We start from the raw sequence: 21,411 nt of genomic DNA, 5'->3' as shown, positions 1-21,411 counted from the left end.
CCTCTTGCCGCACACCGATACTTATTGACCTGGAAACCTATAAATTCCTGCGACAATATCGATGAAAGCCTACGAGGAGAAAGAGCGAATGAGGGAGAGAGAGAGAGAGAGAGAGAAAGAGAGAGAGAAAGAGAGAGATTAGAGTACGTATGCAAAACTCAATCCATGGCTGATATGCTTTCGAATAATACTCAGCTTGTGAGAGTTATCGAGCGAAAGATTTAACCTATTCTTTGAAATCATCGAATGGCGATTTGTAACTCTTTTCTTTTTCTTTTTCATAGTTGATCGACAAGGTTAGGTGGTTTAATGGAGCATAGAATTGCACAAACGTAGATTTTCTTCCATACAATACTATTCTTTCTGTAAGAAATACAATATTTTGTGATATTGATTCAATGAAGATGACAATAATATAGGGTAAGACAATAACTTTCTTATATCACTATTCTTTTTTACTTTATGCTTACATTGAGCTTACTTTGTGCTTATCTTACGTTTACTCTGCCCTTACCTTTCGAATTTGTTTCAAGTCTCTACGTTTTTTATTTCTGGACATATTCTCATGTAAATGGAATGTTGAAAAAATTTTTTCTTCAGTAAAAAATAATTTGTTTATTAATTATTTATTAATTTATGTAATTTTTCAAGTTGATCGTTAATCTAAATTTTTCTTTTTGAATAAAATAAAAAGAATTTATTTCGTAAGAATTTGTTTATAAAAAGTATTTATAACAAATTGTTTATTAGTTATTAACGATAAATTGGAAAATAGAGAAAACTATCCTTAAAAATGATATTTGTTTCAAGTCTCTACAATCTTTATTTCTGAACATATTCCCATGTAAATAGAATGTAAAAAAATAATTGTTTCTTTGGTAAAAAATAATTTGTTTATTAGCTATTTATCAATTTGTATAATTTTATAAATCAGTCGCAATTTGAATATTTCCTTTTTTATGAAATAAGATGAATTTAGTTCGTAAGAATTTGTTTATAAGAAATTGTTTATAACAAATTGTTTATTAGTTGTTAACAATCAGTTGAAAAAATAGACAAAAATTTATCCTTTATAATGATATTTGATTCGAGTCTCTATGATTTTCAGTTTCGGAGATATTCCCATTTAAATGGAAGGCATTTACGTTGACCCATTGATCTATATAATTTCATTCAAATTGGTTCGATGACACACTGACCTATATAAATTCCAAGAATTTAGGCGACATACTATTACTACTACTCGTACTACGAATAGCTATACTATATTAATTATGAATGAAAATTTTTCGAATGCAACATCTTCCGAACGAAAAGTCGTAGAGACTTGAAAGAAGCATCGTTTTCAAGCGTGATTTATTATTTATTTATTTAAATATTGCAACAATATCGTTATAATAAAATCAATTTTGTTTATTTTTTAAATTTAATTTATATCAATTTATTTTGTTAATATTTTTAATTGAATTTTTTTGTTCTTTCGTTAAAACAACATAACCGATAATGAAATCATAAAAAATTTTTATTATACTTACGTGAATTTGATTTTGTTTATTTAAAATAGGATATAAAAGATTTATTAATAATTACCAATGTATGAAATTGAAATATCAGAAATTTAAAAGATTTTTCTTTCGTTATAAGTATTCTGGGGCCTAATCTTGAGCTCATCTTGTTATTAATTTGGCCAGCTCGGTATCATAAGATTTTCAAAAAGAATAGCGATATTAAAAGTGATAAAAATTATAGCATCATCCTGTGTAATATAACGTAATGATAAAACGATTACTGTCGTGATAGCAATAATAAAGAATAGTTTAAATTAGTTTAAAAAAGAAATCAAATAGAAGTAAACGTACTATTTATTTTTTTTCTTGATCAAAACATAAAAAATATCATTTTATTCTTTCTTAGTATATTTAGATATGCATATATCTTTTGTACTATTGTTGATCAAGATTTCTTGAATCGAGAAAAAAATGATATGCTCGTGCTCGTAGCATCTTCCAATAGGTTTTATCTTAACTGTCATCTTAAACATAGAAGTCGCGTATCGAAAGTAAGAACAAAAGAAGGTCGATCATGAGATAGAAGTAAGATAAGAAGGAAGAATTCTCTTGCATTTTCCAAGGAAAAGTAACAAACGGTTTTATCGTCTCACGTTATCCGAGCTCTCGGTGTTTGGAGTCTCGTAACCAGTGTCCTCGTTTCTTTGGATCGTTCTAATAAAACTAGAGGTTTAGGAATTACGGCGTAACTCCTTTTTACGAGCAGCTGCCTTTAATCCCGCGGAACTCGGCCTCCTTCTCGTTTATTTTCGTTCCTTTTCATTTCTTTTCTTTTCTTTTCTTTTCTTTTCTTTTCTTCTCTATGTCTTATTTTTCTTTGTCTTCTTCTTCTTCTTCTTCTCCTTCTTCTTCGAGATGTTGGAAAAATCTACTTCTGACCTCGAGAAGGAAGAAACCCGTACGTCACTGCAAAGGTGTCCCATTCTTTTCCGTCTCGTCTACGTGAGAGAACTCCGAGATAGCCAGTAATATTTTTGGACGGAAAGTATACTCTCGATCTTCTTATATCTCTCGTAACTTGTAATAGAAGGATCGATCGTTTAAGATTAGTCGAAAGAACGTATTAATTCGAATAATGTATGAACAAACTTTGTCTATCGAATGAAAAATTGTTATCCATTTAATTCAATTATATATTTATAATTATTCTTAAAGAAGAAAAATTCTTTTGAAATTATCTTGAAATGAAACTTTATATCTCTCTTTTAAAAATTCTTTCCTTATTAAAAATTCCATTAAAATTATTTTTGAATAAGAAAAGTTTGTTTTAAATACTTTTGAAATAAAAGGAAAAGTGTTTAAATAGAACGGATATAATTTTTCTGTAGATAAAATAGTTGTTGAATTTTTTTGAAAATAATACGAATCATCTGCTGCTATAGTTTCGTGTAAAGTTATTCAATAAGAGTAATACGAGCTTTCTCCCTAGACGCTTATACCCCAATTTTTGTGTTTGCTTATTCTCTCGGGACCTACTGATAAAAATTGAAAAGAGAAAATGACACATCGTTGCCTTCAACTAACGTTTACGTATTTAAATTTTTAAAATTTATGAAACTTAAATTTAACTAGCATTTCTTTCTTTTTCCCTCTCTCTCTCTCTCTCCTTCTCTCTTTATTTTTCATATACCTGATTGCGTAATGAATAGTAATAAAAAAAATGAAAACAAATTGATGATTCGAGAGTGTATTTTACGAATCGTTCTTTTACTATCTCAACATTATTTTTGGAAAAACTACGTTGAAGTTATAACAATCTTTCTAGCGTATTTCATTGATTACCTTTCGAAGGTGCCATAAAAAAAAAGAAGAGATACTCGATGGTAGGTAAGATCGAAAGGGTATTGCTTCTCAAGTGCTTTTTAGGAGCCTCGTAAGACGAACTTTTTCGACGGATTCTCTCGATTAGTTTCTAGCACCTTCTCTTAGATCGATCCTCTCCAACTTCCAGTTACATTAGCTTGCTGAATAGAACGAGTAAATTTCGATAATTGTTACGAATGGGTAGGTCGATTCCCAAAAGTAATAAGTTTTCTTTAAATTATCTTCTATAATTAAACGTGACACGTTGTGTTTTTTTTTACAGATCTTAATTTATTCTATTTTTCTCTAAATTGAAAGGGAAAAGGGTGTGGCTGTTAAAAATTGTGAATAAAATCATTCGAGTTAAAGTGATACTTAACGATAATTAATAATAATGATGTTAATTATAAAAATCTAATAATAATATCAAAATAATTATAATTTGAAAATAATGGATGATATGATAATGATTGTTATTATAATAATAGCGTGTGCGGTATGGAAATTAGTCGAATCGTGGCAAACAGAGATATTTTCGTACAGTTGTATCATTTGTATCATTCCAGTTAACGATGGAAATATTTACGAAGTATTTAGAAAATTTTATCTTGTAGATATATATGAGTGCGTGTATATGAATTGATTATTTCTCATCTTTCTCGTTATAACGCGCCACGTAGAAATAAGCTTCAAGACAACGTATTTATCCTGAGCTCTCGCTAGCTACCAGGATTTCCTATCTTCGAAATGAAATCTCTTCGAAGCAAAGTGCAGTAATGGAACGACGCGAACTAAGAAGGGCCAAGAGAAATTCCCGTACGGCCTGACCGAGTAAACTCAAAAATGTTTACTAAAGTAAATAGAGAAAAAGCGTTGAAAATTTGTTCTCCTTCCTTTACTTTCTTGGCACAGTTTGTATATCTGTTTTAGCGAGAAAGAAACTGGATTCTTTTCGATACTGACCATTCGAATTTTTAAATCACCGGATACGTGCTTTTTTCTTGTTTCTGTAGAATAAATTGAAAAATCTATTTCGTTTTTTTGGCCTCTCGGAAATTCAGAGCATAGTAAAAGAAAGTTTATTATATTTTAAATACCCTTAGGATGTATTTTGCACATTTTATATTACATGTTATAATTTATATTACAATACGTTTGCGCAAGAGAGAGAGAGAGAGAGAGAGAGAGAGAGAGAAAGAGAGAGAGAAAGAGACAAAGAAATATAATTTATTTCCATTGGTTTCAAGAGCAGTGCAGAAAGCAAGGAAAAAAACATTATAAGAGAGTAAGAAACAAATGCAGTGAAAATGTGGTACAGAATAATGGACAATACAGTTATCATAATAGTACAGCACTCATAATAAAATATTAGAATATTATAAGAAATTCAGTGATTAATGTAGTTTTAAATGTTTGAATATCTATCTATATACATGTACATCGAGAGAGAGAGAGAGAGAGAGAGAGAGAGAGAGAGAGAGAGAGAGAGAGAGAGAGAGAGAGAGAGAGAAAGAAAGAGAGAGAGAGAGAAAAGTGTAAATATAGATGCCGACCAAGAAATTAATTTATGCATTAAAACTAAGAAGCCAACTAAAAACGTCCCGTGTTAAAGTTATTAAACATTCTCCTTTCACAAAATATGTGCTCTTTCTTTCTTTCTCCTTCAAATAACTGCAAATTATGTCACTAGTAGTTCCTCTCTTCAACGGAATGTTCGAACAAGAATATATTTTCAGGAAATTTCAAAGGACTACAATTAAAATCTATTAAAATGACATATTACCAAGCTTTTGATAATAATCATTCGTTGAATTCAAAACGTATCAAATTATTTAACGCATAATAAAAGGAACTCCATTAAATTAATATTTTACATAGTATATTGCTTTGACCGAAAAGTCATATCGCGCGTTTTTCTTTCTTTCTTTCTTTTTTTTTTTTTTTTAATCGTCTTAATTATATTAAAATGAACAAAAAATATGAAAATATGAATTAAAGTTAGTTTGTTCTTAGTAAGACAATATCAACGTCATATCGACGGAAGGGTAAGGAAGAGTAAGGAAGGGTAAGAAAAGGAGAAGGGAAGCTCCTGTCCGTTCGATGAAGTTTTGACGGTAGATTTGAAGGCATCCGCACGTCGATGACGTCGAGAAGCCCGATCGAGTTGACGAGAGAGTGCTGTTGCGTCGTCCGTGTGACCGCACCCGCATCCTCCTATCTCGCCAAATAGCTCGAGACATTCATGAAGATAGACAACGGGCCACACTCGCATCTGACATTGTTTCCTAGCATCTTCCCCAACCCTCTCATCTATCTCGATAGTGCTACCTTACGTAATAGGACTTATGCATACAACACACGACTATGTTCTCACGAACCGCTTTCTCAGTATCATGTGTGAAGATTATCCTACCCAACTCAAACACTTTTTTTTGAACAGTTGGCATTTCAGGCCGTGCAACTTTAATGAGACGTGTATCAGATCTCTCGATATTTTTATTGGAAGCCTGTTGCTCATACGATACAAATCGAATATCATTGTTTTATCGAGTTTCTAAAGTAGAAGATATTATTACACCGTGTTGATACAAAAATGCTGAAAAAGAGAAATGTATTCAACAGAGCTTTATGCAGCTAAGCTGGTTAAAAAATATTGCACACAAAATGTAGGATTACACGATAGAACACCCAGCGAATTTCCGGATCATTTCTTCCTATGATATTTTTTTCCTTTAATTTTACTGAACCTTTAGAAATAAGAAAAATAGGAGAAATGATCGAAAGAGAAGTGTTTCTAATAATAGAAGACAATAATAACGGAGTTCGTTTAGAAATCAGTCGAGTATATTTCGGTGAATATCATAGACTGGGGGAATAAAAGGAGAAGAAGAGGAGAAGAAGGGGAAAGGAGAAAACGGATTGGAAGAGATCGTTGGTGAGAGTTCGGCGTCATAGAAATCCTCAGATGGTCCTACAGACCGCATTCCTACGATTCCGCGTTCTGTACGCGGTGACACAGTATATTGACTGAGGGTGGATTGTGCGCCCCGACTGATTTGGCGCGGCTGCGCAAATCTGGGCTCGGGCCGGAGCCCCGCCACCACCACCACCACCACCGCTGCTACCACCATCGCTACTACCAACGCATACGTAGAACGCGTTTAACACCCACTACCCCACCTTTACCACCACCACCTCTCTCTCTCTTTCTCTCTCTCTCTCTCTCTCTCTCTCTCTCTCTCTCTCTCTCTCTCTCTCTCTCCTACTCTCGGAGAAGCGCACTCGCGCGCGCGCGCCCACCCGCAGGACGGCGATATACACCGCGATAAAAACATGTCGATGACAGCCGCCGTACTGGACGTATGGATACGTCGCTCCGTTTCGAGATAACGTTGGAACCGCGAGCAGTGAGACGAATAGAGAAAGAAAGAAAAGAAGGAATAATAGATAAACTTATTATTTGTAAGAGTGAGACGCCTTGGAAAATAGATTAGAGAAAAGGAGATTACTATTCGGTGACCAAAGAAGCCGTAGAAGAGGAAGTGGAAAGGCGCGTGCGGCACTTCTCGTCTTCCTACTCCATCTCCTCTTCCTCCTCTTTTTCCTCTTCTTTCTTCTTCTCCTTGTTCTAGTCCTCGTAGTCTTTCGACTACGAGCCGCTAACTTGGAGGTAGTGCCCCGCGGTTCCCTATTCTGATCGCCGCTCTTCTCCTTTGTGCTTTTCTTAAGTGTTTAATATTTTCGCGTAGTGCGTGAAATCAATCGTTTTTAAAAGGGTGCGTTCTCTTCGAATATTTTGGATTGATCCTTAGGGAAGCATCGAAAGGACCAACTTTCTGTGAATCGTTCGTTTATGCGATGAACGTGGTTTAATGGTTGATCCGCTCAAACTCTTCTGGGTTATTACCAACAGCACCTACCTCGGTACGTTTGTTTTTTCTCGGATACGTGATCGATCGCGATAGCGGAAATGTGAGAGAAAGAAACAAAAAGAGAGAGAGAGAGAGAGAGAGAGAGAGAGAGAGAGAGAGAGAAAGAAAGAGAGAGAGAGAGAGGGAGAGAGAAAGCAAAATTACGTGCCTGGAATAAATTTACGAAAAGTGATGTGTTTTCGAACTTTCGTCCATTCGACGAACTTTCTAACAGAGGCAATCCTTCATTCCTAATGCGTTATATATTATGAGGCCAAAAATATGAGGGCTGCTTTTTAAATCGTATTAATACAAAACTGTCTCGTAAGAAAATTATACTCAATTTTTTGTTCTCTTTTTTTGTTATATAGAAACCGTGTTTTCATTGATTTTTCGTCGTTTTAATCGGACGTTTCATTTTAAGTCCTTTGATCTCCGACGGTACATACTCGCGAACGAAAAGATCGATTCTTGAGAAATTGCTCGGTGCAAAAGTTTTAATGGTCTTGTCGTTTCTTCGCTCTTTGATCCTTTCTTGGTAAACTTGGATCTTTATGTGACAAGAATTAGAAATCCTACGTGCGAACATGATCAAAATTTTGCGCGCGAAACTTGGCGAAAAAAATTTAGTTCTCTATATTCTGTTCTCGTCGGAAGATACATGGATATTATTACTTATTTTTCAATATGTTTGGATAGAAATACGTCGCGGAAACTTTGAGTACGTTGCCGAATCAGCCTAAAAAAGAAATTGATTAATAAATCTGGCATATTTCAAATATGCTGAAGAATGTTAATAATGAAATATATTAAGTCTATCTTAAAACTTATAATTTTAATTAAATAACGCTTTATTTAAAAAAAATAAAATAATTAAAAAAATAAAGAAATCCTTTCTTTAATAAAAGAAGAAATATAGAACGGAGAGAACTTTTCGTTAGAATTAACATATTCCGGCAGGTTCATGAGATGTAGAAAGTGAGAGAAAAGAAAATATGTATCTACATATATGTAAATAGGTATAAATATAAGTAAAGAAGCCATATGAGCTAACCTTTCGTAATATCGCGAAGTGGACGTTGCGTCCGAGACTAGAAACGGAGGAAAGCTTTGAATGGGTGGATCTGCATATTGCGAATGCACTTGTGGAAAATTGACTTTATACGATTACGCATCTTCTCATCGTTCTATTCGGTCTAATCTCTTTACGAAGGAAACCTAATTCTGCTCATTTCTCGTTCAAAATTCTTCATATGACGAGTAGCTATTAAAAGAACAAAAAAAAAAAAAACAAAAAAAGAAAAGAAAAAGAAAAAGAGAATTTTATTTTTTTCCCTCTCTTACTCTCTTTTACGAAGTACCAATTGTAACGATAATAGCCAAAAAAGCTTTCGTGATTCTTCAAAAGAATTTTATGATTCCTAGTTAATGAAATTTTTGTGACGAACTTTTGAAAGTACATTAAAGTCACGGATGTGGAACGATTGTGTTACTCGAGATTTTTCTCTGCTAGAGCTTTTTGAAGTTTGATGGCATTCGAATACGCGTACGTACTGCTCGATAAACTTGAAAATATATTGAATTCTCCATCCGTCGGTTATACGTCGGTTGGAAAAATAGAACACGTTTCTATCACCGTCGTCAAGCGGAGGGTGGTAGGATACAAGATGATGGACCGTTGCTCCGATATTTTTACAAGCTAATCTTCCTCTCTTCTTCTCTCTTTCTCTCTTTCTCTTTCCATTCCATATTCATTTTTATTAAATATGTAAACGCTATTTGTGCGCAATGGAAATTGAGAATCCATGTCTATTTGTACAGGCTTATAAAATATATTTCGAGCATAAAGAACGAGTAGATAATAAAAAAATATCGATATTTGTTCACTCTTTGAACGCAAATTTTGTAGGAAAAAAGGAAAAAGAAAAAGGACGAGAAAGAGAGGAGATTTTTCTTTGAGCTGACGCGACAAAAATCATCCATTTCGGAGTTTTCCCGCGCGCTTCCGATGCAGCTAATATATCACATAACTCGTTTCGTCAGCCTTACAAGTGCAATGTATATTTGTACTTTGCAAAATTACTTGCGAATTTTTAGCCGAGTCAGTGAAAATTTCAATGATTGTGGTATAGCTATGAGAAAGTCACTAATATATCGTTTCACTAGAGATATTTTGTATTATATTTTCTACTTGATACAATTTTCTATCTTAGTTAATATTGAACTTGAATCATTCTTTTAAATCATACTTGAATATATCAATTTTTTTAACTGTACAGTATCTTGAAAGTAATAAATTTCTTAGAATAAGAAAAAGAAAATATATTTTTGAGAAATGGAACGAGCAAAAAGTATCTAACTATCAAAATCGCTTTGTATTCGTCATCAGTTTCAATAAAATTGAAATCGAATTTTGTCGAATGAACGAAACGTCGAAACTTGGCGCGAAACCACGCGAATGGCTCGCAAGGGATTACCGTCGGAAACAAAAGTATTGCTTTATAAATCCAGCCTTCGTTGCCGACGCGTGTTGCATGCGATAAATTCAAAGTGTTTTTTTTTTTTTTTGTTTTATTTATCTGTGTACATCCAATGAGGTGTATTAATGGTATGTACTGGAAATATCCTCTCCACTATTCAAGTCTCTTCTGTTACTCCTCTATTTCTATCTTATATTTTACATGTCTAATATTCACATGTGTTGAGCTTATACTGCTTACGTCACATTATATTCTTTTCATCAGAAATAAAAAAACAAGAAAAATAACACGCAAACACCGGGATCGTGTTTTTCACTAAGTTGAACGGACAGAAGAATTTCAAGGAAGAATTTTCTAATTCTAGAAACGAGAGTGACCCAAAAGAAAAAGTCGTTTTTACTTAGGAAAAAGGAAGAACGAAAGAGAAAGAAAGAGAGACAGTAGTGATATACGCGTGACCAAGCTGTCGGATCCTTTTCAAGTAACTAAATAACCGTCTAAGGAATTCGTTCGTGTGGTTAAGATAAATGCACTCCTATGTGCGTAGTGTACTTGTTTGTTTGTGTAACAAGCGTATTTTATTATTTAATCCCCTTAAATTCTTCCGGATTATAGCACTTATGCTGTGGAATTCTCGTTTGGCAGTTCTCCCTCTCTCCCCCCCCTCTCTCTCTCTTTCTGCAGAGAAAACATTCACGTTAATTAGCATTCACATCCATGTTCCTCGTATCTGTTTGGTCCATGCTCATTTCTACGCATACCTGAGTCTGAACGCGACTCTCCGGCATTTCTTTCCTTGCAATTTTTTCTTTTTTTTTTAAATCTTTACACTTTTGTTAGATTGAAATTGTCGAGGAGAAATAACTCGTGTGAAAGCAAGCCAATTCTCTAAATCTTCGATTTAACATGTTCATTATCACGTTCATTTTATTTTTTATTATTATTATTTACTATTTTTTTATTAATTAAAATCAGATGCAAATGAAAGAATATACGAGAGAAATGGTCATTAATATTCAAAACTGTAATTTACACATCTGCATTTTATGATAAGTAAACTTTCCTTTCATTTAAAAAAAATAACAATTTTAGAATTATAAATATTTTGTAGAATTTAAAATTAACTTATTAAATGCCATAATTTCGATGATTCAAAATACGAAATGATATAAAATATAGGTAGACTTTCAAGAAAAAGAAAGGAGGGAAGTTAAAGTCGTGAAAAAAGTACATCTTAGCATGTCGCTTGTTGGAGAAAAGGACGACCTAGATTTTTGAAAAATTACTATTTTTATCCGCATGAGTGCTAAAGCTTTTACGTATATATATGTGTATGTGTATATGTGTATATATATATATATATATATATATATATATATATATATATATATATATTATGGACGATTCTAAACGATATAAAAGTAGTGCGTGCATAAACAGAATGTTCTCTTGCATTTAATTATCTCTAGTGTTTACACATACACAGATTTCCTTTCGTGATTTTTATCTCGACCACAGAATGATAATTATGTTTATATCTTCAGAAATCATGAATCGTCGTAAATTAAAAAAGAAAGTCATATGTTAATACTTATAATGGAATACGATGGTGCAGATTTTTTTTCTAACTTTTGTTGTCCACTATGAAAATGCAACTTAACTAATTTTTCTTTTTTTGCTATTTCGAATAAGCTTTTCTTTTAATCGTCTTATACTTTCGACGTTAATTTTTCTTTAAGTAGGAAAAATAGAAAGGATTCCTCTCATTTTTATTTTTATTATATTGGATAGTTAATCAGCTTTACTTCTTTGTTTTATTTAAAAAGATCAAAAAGGAACATTTTCATGTTTGTATAATTTTTTTCTTTCAAAGACTTGCTCGTTGAAGTACAACTTTTAAATAATCCTTTTTTTTTTTTTTGTAGAATGAACAACGTCGATTTATTAATATTTAAATTTTGATATATTCTTTGTCAATGAAAGAGAACAATGTGAACAATAATGCACAATAACAATGATGATTATATTTTTATCAAAGGATACAAAGTCGAGAATAAAAGCATACGTTGCATAGAGAACAAAATTTGTCAGAGTTGAAAAATGGTGCTATAGCACATTTAGTTTCGATTGTAGGCTAGCTTACGATTAGGAATCCTATATCATATGTGACCAGTTTCTCGATATTGCCACGAATTTTTCTTTCTATCTTTATCTCTATGCTCACACACACACACACACACACACACACACACACACTTTGGTTCGTCATATCGTATTAAATGGAACGATAACGTGTGCCAAACAAATAGAGCGCACATTTTATACGGGCGTTTCTATAGGGTGATATCAAAACATCGTATACGCGTAAATCTATATATCCCATTTATTTCTCTTTTATGCTTTCTATTTTTCGACGTAATATCGTTGTTAGAATATAGAAAACGATTTGCTAGTTCTAGTACGTTTAACTTTATAGAAAAATTGAAAAGTAAAAGTAAAATATCGAAAGTATAAATATGTTTGAAATAAACAAAAAAGAAAAAAAAATTCGAAACTTGGACCATTCATTTTTAACAATCGTTGAGCTTACTATTCGTAGGACGAATAACGTAATGGATATTTGGGAAACAAGAATACATAAGAAGGATGCTGCGTTGAAAAAAATAAAAAGAACAAGGAGAAAGCGTTCGTTCCGTAGTTGCGTTTTAACGCTATATCGGGGACTTAATGACGCGTAGTCGGGTAATCACGGATGTTTCTTGCTTCTCGAGAGGAAAAAGCATAAAAAGTTTCTTTACGAAACGTATTCGCCGATATTCGAGTCTATCTTTTCTATTCTTTTTCTTTTCTTTCATTTGCCTGCATCATTAAAGTTTCCTTTATCGCATTGTATAAAATCGATGAACTCCGGAATACTTGATAAAAAAGAAAACAAGAAGAAAACAAAAGGAAAACAAAAAGAAAAAGTAAATCGACCTTTCGATCCTCAAGATTGTCGTTTTGCTAAAATTTATTACCGTTCAGATGTTTCTTTTAAACTTCTATAATGTAACTTTAAAATCACACTTTTTATTCATATCAATGTAAAAAAAAAATTATAAGCAATTTAATGAAAAGAATCTACGAAAAATGTTCGTAAGTAATTACACTTTGTAAGTTTTACTACGAAAAGAAATATAAATATTAAAATTATATCACTAGTGAAAACAATGAAAACAAATTTAATCTATAAATGTATTTTTTATTGAGAAAGTTAATAAGCTGACAGATGAAAGTTAAAAAGTTTGTAATTTCTGGCTTCAAGATTTTTCGAAAACATTTTTCTATCAAGCAACGATAAAACAAGACTTTCTTTATTGCTTATTTTCGACGAATCCTCTTGAGATCTTGATAGTTCGATAATGGATATACGGAGAGAAGATGCTTATCGTGAATCGTAGATTCGACCTGAAAATGCTCTATCGAGACTCGTTTTCTTTCGCTATTAATCAATCCAGAACGTCGATACGAAATACCAGATAAATCGTTCGGACGTTGTTGTCGTTTTTTTTTTTTACCTTCTTTTGCTCCTCTTCGTCGACGTTCTTGTCATGAAATGGGGGTGGTTATCGTAACAGAAATTGGTTGTATCAATTGAACGGTGAACGACATTGAAAAATCGTTTTAAAATTACATTTAATGATCGGGATCCGATACGAAACTATTATATTCTTGTTACAGAGATATTATTATCCTGGTCAATTTTGTTAACAGAATGCAATGGTCGAATCATTTCGCATCAAATGTTATCTAATATTCTCTGAATAACGTTTGTCGAATCAAAAATATAATACAGATCGTAGTTAATTTAATATAATGCTACGAATAAATACCAGAGTTAAAGCTCGATCCATCTGTTATTGACAATTTCTATATAAAAATTTGTAATAAAAAGATGTGAGAAAAAATTTTATTGGACTAATAATATTTTCCACAGGCATTTTTCAGAGATGTATGAATATCTTTTATCGTATATGAGATAAAAGAATGTAAAAGTAGATATATAGTGTGGAATTAAGTAAAATGTAAAAGGAAAAAAGATTTATGAAGTAGATATAAAAGTCAGAATTTTTTTTGTGCGCGTTAAATCGAATATAGCAAGTGATAAAAAACGTTGAGACTATAGAGACCTTGTGAGTTGAGAAAAAGTCATAAAAGAGGGAAGAAGAGAAAGAGAGAGAAAAGGGAATCGCAAGTGATTACGTTTAACGGCGTTAATGAATTAGTCACAGTATGCCTTCTTGCCTGACGAACGAACAGCTTCCCAACTTCCAAGATTCCGATCTTCCGACGGTAGACGATGCCCTTTGGCAATGATGCAGATTTTTCTGATTTTCTTAACATCTTTCAACTTTTCCTTTTTTCTTTTTTTACTCTTGCCTTTCCTCATCGTTCGCTAAAAATATCAAATATAAATCCTATAAAGATATGCTTATCATGAAGTCAAGTTTTCTGTAATAATTTAAATGGCGAATTTAATCAAACGTTGTAGTACGTGGAATATTTTTATAATAAATATTCAGCAATGTAGGCCTAAACTGTAAATATTCAATTTTTTTTTTTTTTTTATGAATTATATAAGATGATATGGAATAAGTAAAGAATACAGATGTATAGAATAAGTGAATAAAGATACGTAGATAAAATAATTGACATAAAATGTTAACGTACTTACAAATTTATTACTTAATTGAATGAATATTTTTTGAATACTTTTTTTGTACTATTGATAAAAATTGTACAAGTGCATTAATCTTCCTAATTTTCCCTTTTTTTTTTTTTTTACTATATATCCAATCATAAATTTATCACTTTTAAAGTTACTTTAACCTTCTGTTACTTTATAAAAAGATTCTTTTAGGAAAAAAAAATTGCTCATGCAATAAAAAATATTTTAAACCACAAGCTATAATAATTTTCAATATTAACTTGCGGTGAAGTTTTCACTAAATAGAATACATATATAAAACATAATATGAAAGATTGTTCAACGTTAAAAAAATAGATGTATATAAAACTTTTCTCCCTTCGAGTAAATATTATATATTTCATAAGTTTTAAAAGATTGATGTAGAAATGAAAGAAGATAAAGATAATATTCAATGAGACGATTCAATAAAGTTTTGATTGCCATAGATAGAATCGATTGTTCTATGTTAAGGATATACGTATATCAAAATTTTCGGTATAAATTATTCAGCGAAAAGTCAATAGAAGGGAACGATACAACGGAAAACGATCCCTCGAAAATCAGATTATCTTCTACTCGCCTCTAGTGGGAAAACTGAAGTTTAGGCGTGAAGCTGACCTCGAACGACCTCGATAATATGACTCCATCAGCAGAGTTCCCTCCAACATCGAAATTTCGTAACTCTTCTCTTCAGATTTTGAGTTTGGTAATTCGTCTTGACTAAAAGTAGACAAACGACGTGTCCGTATATGCTGGCGCCGAGAATTTTCCAAGAGACGACCTCAATGCTCTCTTTCTCTCTATACCTCTTTAGCCCTCTTGGGAAACTCGCATGGCCTCTCCTAAGTAATATGGCGCTCCCATTTCACAGCGGTTCCTATTAATGACCTCGTTCGAGCGACAAGTGCTTTCGATTACGCTTGCGAATTGCCATGAGGATCTTAACTTCCGAGAAATTACCTAGCTCTTTCTCTTTTACTTTAACTTCATCACTCCTACTCCTCGTTGTTTCTAACCGCGAATCAACAAATACGATTATAATGTATGAAGATACATTGTATAATTGTATTGAAAAATAATTAATTAACGATCATAATAATCATGATGAATAATTAGTCATCGATCTTTTGTACGAGTATTGCAAAGGAAATACTTAATGCATTCGCTCCATTTTCACGACATTCTCGTCGACTCTCATTGTACAGTCGTTTTTGCTTGGGCATCATTGTAGAATACCATATTGATGGTTCATTAATCAAGTATTAGCATACGATGAATATATTCATAACTTGGAAGAGAAAATATATTGAAGCTTACGTTAGTCAATTCGAACTTCGTTGATTTTTTACTCGGGTTACAATCGTGTGCATTCTTTTCTTTTTCCTCGTTTATTGTCTAATCATTTCCACTTTACTCAATAATGTCAGTAGCAACTTGTTCTATGATCAAGAAGAAGAGCAAAGTTCGCTGTGATTTCTTTTGACAAGCTCGACATTTAATTTGTCGAATTATCTTTGCGAAAAATAAAGAGGGAGAGAGAGAGAGAGAGAGAGAGAGAGAGAGAGATAACACGAAAGATCCATTATTTCTATGGATGTATTTAGTAATAGAATAATTGGATTCATTTCGTAACGCGAAGTGTTCGTCTTGTACTTCAATTGCGACTAAATTAATCCTTTTAACCCTTTTGCAAGTGAAATCTCATGATTATGGTATTAAAAGAAAATTTTTTGTAATACTTGCAAAAAGTTATGGTATCTTAATAAATATAATACCATATCAATCTTATATACATTTAAATTGTATCCAATTTTTGACTTATTTATTTTTGAACGAATATATACAAGATTTAAAAAAATTTTGATATCTCTTATTTTTGATGAACATTGAAAGAACAGTTAACATTCGGAAGAGAATTTCCTGAGTTTCATTTGAATCTCATCTTTCGGATTAAAATCCCAAAATCGTTTCGATCTCAACGTACGGCTGATCGATCGAATATGCAACTGAAAGCAAATCAAGTTGTGTCGGCTATTGCGTCGAGAGCGAGTTTTGTAACGAGTAAATGGAGGGAGAAAAGAGAAAAAGCGAGAGAGATTTGTTACGATCGTGGATCGTTTAGCAACAAAAAACTGAATCGACTGTTATTTTTTGAAAACCAAAAGGATCGTTCTCCGCCATGAGTAATCGAATTAGTTTCTTCTTTCATATAAATCTATAACGTGTTCTATTTCCTTATCTCTTGTGTATATCACTTTTTTTTTCTCTCTCTCTCTCTCTCTCTCGCTGTAGATATTTTATTTGAAGTAAAATAAAACTTATATTTTTAAAATGATTGCATACAGTTTTATACGTTAGCCAAGATATCAATAAAAAAAAAAAAAAAAAAAAAAAAAACAAAGAAAGAAATAAATAAAAAACAACACGTTCAAACAAAGCTGGTTGAGAAATAAATGGAAAAGTAATCATACCCGTTACTTCGATAAACATGTTTGTGTTGGAAGAATGGACAAATGGAAAAATAAATAAATAAATTAATTAATTAATAAATAGAGAGAATAGGAAAACACGTGATGGTATATAATTTCATTTTCCGTATCAATTCACAGTGTTACACGCAAAACGAAGAGAAGTCACTCTAGTGTTTTAGAGAAAAAGAGGAGCTCTCTTTTTTTCCCATCTCTTGAAATTATTTTGGCAAGCTTTCAAGAGTGGCAACGAAGGGAGGGTAGACGAGAGGGTAGAGTGAAGAGCATAGCTGTGCGTCGCGCCAAACCAAATTGGAATTACATGAGAGCCGCGAACATTGGCGGGAAAATACACGAATGGAATATCGAATGCGTGATATTTCGTGAATTCCGTACGGAATATCCATATCTTAGTTTTGGATATGGTGCAGGTTCATGAATACACAAATTTAACGAATCATCTAACTCACCTAATCACATTTACTCAATTTCACCAGCATTTCTGTTATCCTTGAAAATGTAAAATTTCTGCTTCATAAGAACCATACAAATCCTTTCCTTGAAGATTTTATCGACTGGAAGATAGATACTTATGGATAACTTTGAGTAATTTTATATCTCAATTTAGGCAACACGCTCGAATAATTCTCAATGTGGTGTGACTATTGAAAATTTTGAAGATTTACTTCAAGAACTATTATAGTCGATTTCGAAAGAGATACACTATTTTCTATTTTTTCATAAAAATATTATAATAAAATAACATACGTATATATAAGAAATTTATAATAGATATATTTGAAAATAAATCAATTTTCTTTCGTTTCTTTTTTCTCTTTTTTTTTTGTTTTTGTTTTTTGTTTAAAGAAAGAAATTGAAGATATTATCGGGTTAAAAAGATTTACAGTTCCCAGCAAAGTAGAATCCTCGAAAGTGAAAAGTTCGTAACCTTCGTGACCGGTTAGTTCTTGCAAGCGACAGATACAAATGATTCACTTAGAGTAAAAGAAATCTTTAAAGAAAGAGAAACAATAAAGATGGGTCGAAAAGAAAAATAGCAAGGCTAGTTAACGGTCACGGATAAGTTTCGAAGAATAACGCGTTGGTAATCTTTTTCATCTCGAATCGACTCAAACTTTTTCTACTAGAGAAGTTGAACTTTTGTGGTTCACGCTTACACACGTTAGAATAGTTAATGAGTTTTTCCTCAAAGTTTATCTTCCAAGAGAGAATTTTTACGGTGCTTTTATAACAAATTACCGACATGAATATTTGAGAAAGTAGATGGATGTTAAAATTCGATGGGTATTGCAGGAACTAACTAATCCTACGATAAAACTTGATTTCTACCCTTTTTACTTTTTCTTGAGAAAAGAAAGAAGAATATTATTATGACAGAGACAATGTACTTAATCGGCAAATTTCCTCGAAGATTCTTTAAAACTACTTGCAAATAATCCTTCATTCTTTCACTTTGAAATGTACGAATGAAGAAGGAAGGAAATATGAAAAATCATTGGAAGAAATTTTTGATAAAAAGAAAATGCCCAATATTTTCTGAGTAAATAAACTAGTGCAAATACAAAGCTCCTCGTCATACGTGAGAAACGTGAGTATCGTAATTCCAGGGAAAATGATTATCCGCTTGTCGTAATTATTCTAGGCAAATGCCATCGCAGATTAGTTACGGTGCGTTTACACAGTCGCCTGTAGAAGAGTAGCAGGCACGATTAAACGTAGCGAACAAGCGATAAATCACGACCACACTATCCTGATATTTTTCTCGATTAACTGTAACCCGTTGGTCCATCTACCGATCGACTCTACTTCATCTTCATTCTCTTTCACTCCCTCTTTTTCACTCGAATTCGTTCTTTCCAGATCTCTAATTGCATTCCACTTCTAATGCGAAAAGAGAAAACACAATTACGAGAATTAGGTCGGCCATAGCAACGTTTATTCGTCGAAGGATTAATGTCGAGGTCTTTTTTTCTCTCCCTCTCTCTCTCTCTCTCTCTCTCTCTCTCTTTCGTTTTTTCTTTTCCTCTTTTCATATTATAATCCATAAACTCATAATCCTAAGATCAAAGAATATTCTCTTTATTATTTTAGAAAGAATTAAAGAGGATAATAATAAAGTTTATTATACCAAAGTGTGAAAAATCTCTAAGTATTAATTGCAGATATAAATAAATAAAATCTATCGAGATAAGAAAATAACTAATAAATGTAACAATACAATAAGAACAAAAATAGAGAGCGAGAGAGAGAGAGAGAGAGAGAGAGAGAGAAAATTTATTTTATCAGAATGAAAAAACTGCAGGTATAAATTGATATTAATAGAAAGTATAAAGTAAAGTTAACAGTACAAAATATAAAGTTACAAATATTTTAAAAAGTTATAAAATATAACAAAGTAATAAAGACAGAAAAAGAATAAAATGTATTATTTCAAAGTTGAAAATTGACGTGTGTAAATATAAAAAAATATCATAATATATATTACCTATTTGTAATAATAAAAGAAAAATCTATATATATATATATATATATATATATATATATATATATAAAGAGAGAGAGGAGAGAGAGAGAGAGAGAGGAAGAGAGAGAAAATAGTAGGGAGAAATAATTAATATTCTAAGAGAAAATGCCATAAGTTTCCAAGCTATTGAACTATAGTGAGAATGACCGAGAAGTTCGTTTAAAATTCCAGATCGGTAGCGTTAAAAAGTTTGGTCGTAAGATCGAAAGTGACGGTAGGAGCAGCTCGGCAATTTGTCGTTTTCGAGACACGGTCGACTTTTCGTCGCCACCACTACTACGATCCATTTTCGTGTGTATGCATCCTCTTTCTCTCTTTCTCTTTTTCTATTCTACCTTCGCTACCGTTTTAACGATGGACCATTAATAGCTTCGTCGCTAACGTCGACGCACTTTTACGATATTCTGATTTATTCGTTCGTTGGGCCATATTTAAGCGGCGTTAAATACGTTGGCGTTTTGCCAAACCTCCCATATCATAGCTTTAACCCTTCTTTACTCTCGTTTAGCCTCTCACTAAAAATCCCTATTAACTGATTCATAATGTTGCTGATAATAATTTTCGATCGAGTAAGTAGAATATACGAGGTTTATGTTCGACATTTCGTTTATCCATAAAATGATAATAATGATTTTTCCATCTTTCTCTCTCTCTCTCTCTCTCTCTCTCTCTCTTTCTCTTTTAAATAACATAGACAATTCTCTAAACTCATATGTAAAGTTAATTTGTAGATGGAATATGTACGAATGCGCACTATGATAGATTGAAATAGCTATGAATGTGGAAAGCGAAAGAAAATACGTTACTTTACGTCTACTACTTGAATTTGCCAGAGGTAAAAGGTATAGGATCCACAGTCTATTTAAGAGATCCTTTTAAATTAACAGTGGCTTATCTTTAATCAATTAAGTTCAGATATTACATTTAAATAGAATCATTAATTTAAAAATATAATTTACTTTACGACGTTAAAAATACATACTATCTATATAATAATTATTTTATTATACGATTTAAATTTTGATATTTATTTCTAATGTTATATCATTATTTTTCTGTTTTAAACTTTCGAACATTCTTAATGAAATATTGTTTTTATTAAATCCCTTATAGATATATCTCTATTTATGATCATAATATTTTTTTATATATAGTTTTACTAACTACAATTTAAAGGTCTCTGTTAAATACAAAGTATAAATATAAATATCGAGCAAGTTAATTGTGATCTGTTTTTTTTTCTTATTTTTTCGATATCATTGTAGATAATTATCACAAACATGTGAATCATACTCGGTCATTACAAATATAGATACCACGGAGTAAACATAATCCTCGATTATTGTATATATTAGTGAGTTTATTTCCCATCTTAATTAGTGTTTTTAATAATCATTGTAGCTCTTACACATTATAACTATCGTTATATAATCATCGTATATAATCATTGTATATACATGAACGTATAATCATCGAATTTGTAGGGAGAGAAAAAGGATCAATCGTGTGGAAAATGAAAAGTTACGAAACAACGTTTATTTCGTATTGTCAGCCATGTAAAGTAAAACAAATATTCCACTACGTTACGTTCAACGAATTATAAACACCGACATTTTATAAAAAAGCATTTAACCGATACGAAGGAAGGAACCATTAAAGCGTTTTCTATAGTACTCGTTTCAATAGGTAGGTATATATTACGATAACAAAACAACGTAACAATGAGTGTAATCATCGTACATATTCTAATCGAGCAAAATTGTTATTTGCACGAGAACGATCGTGTAACGAACTGGAATCGAGGTACAGAAATAGTCTTTTTCGATTCTCATAAATAGCCGTTTTGTTTTATCCTCCATTAATATCGTTTTTCATTTATTTGAATTATGGGTAAAGCATTAGCTCGA

At 31.9% G+C, this 21,411-nt stretch overlaps 1 protein-coding gene across 12 annotated transcripts in view; it reads left to right on the top strand.

The window, feature by feature from the left end:
- LOC124428874 (neural-cadherin) overlaps nucleotides 1-21,411 on the top strand; it is a 74,151-nt gene that overhangs the window by 38,831 nt on the left and 13,909 nt on the right. The window contains exon 1 of one of the 12 annotated variants that reach the window (XM_046973489.1): nucleotides 6,700-7,295. The exons of the other annotated variants lie outside the window; for them this stretch is intronic. Within the exon in view, the coding sequence (XP_046829445.1) occupies nucleotides 7,244-7,295 (52 nt within the window). The 5' untranslated portion in view covers nucleotides 6,700-7,243. Of the gene's footprint in view, nucleotides 1-6,699; nucleotides 7,296-21,411 lie in introns of those variants that run through there. 12 annotated transcript variants of the gene reach the window in all.

This window comes from Vespa crabro, chromosome 13 (genome assembly GCF_910589235.1).
Source record: "Vespa crabro chromosome 13, iyVesCrab1.2, whole genome shotgun sequence".
NCBI classification, from domain to species: Eukaryota; Metazoa; Arthropoda; class Insecta; order Hymenoptera; family Vespidae; genus Vespa; species Vespa crabro.
Note: the sequence above shows the minus strand (reverse complement) of the source record. Positions and strands in the feature narration are given on the sequence as shown.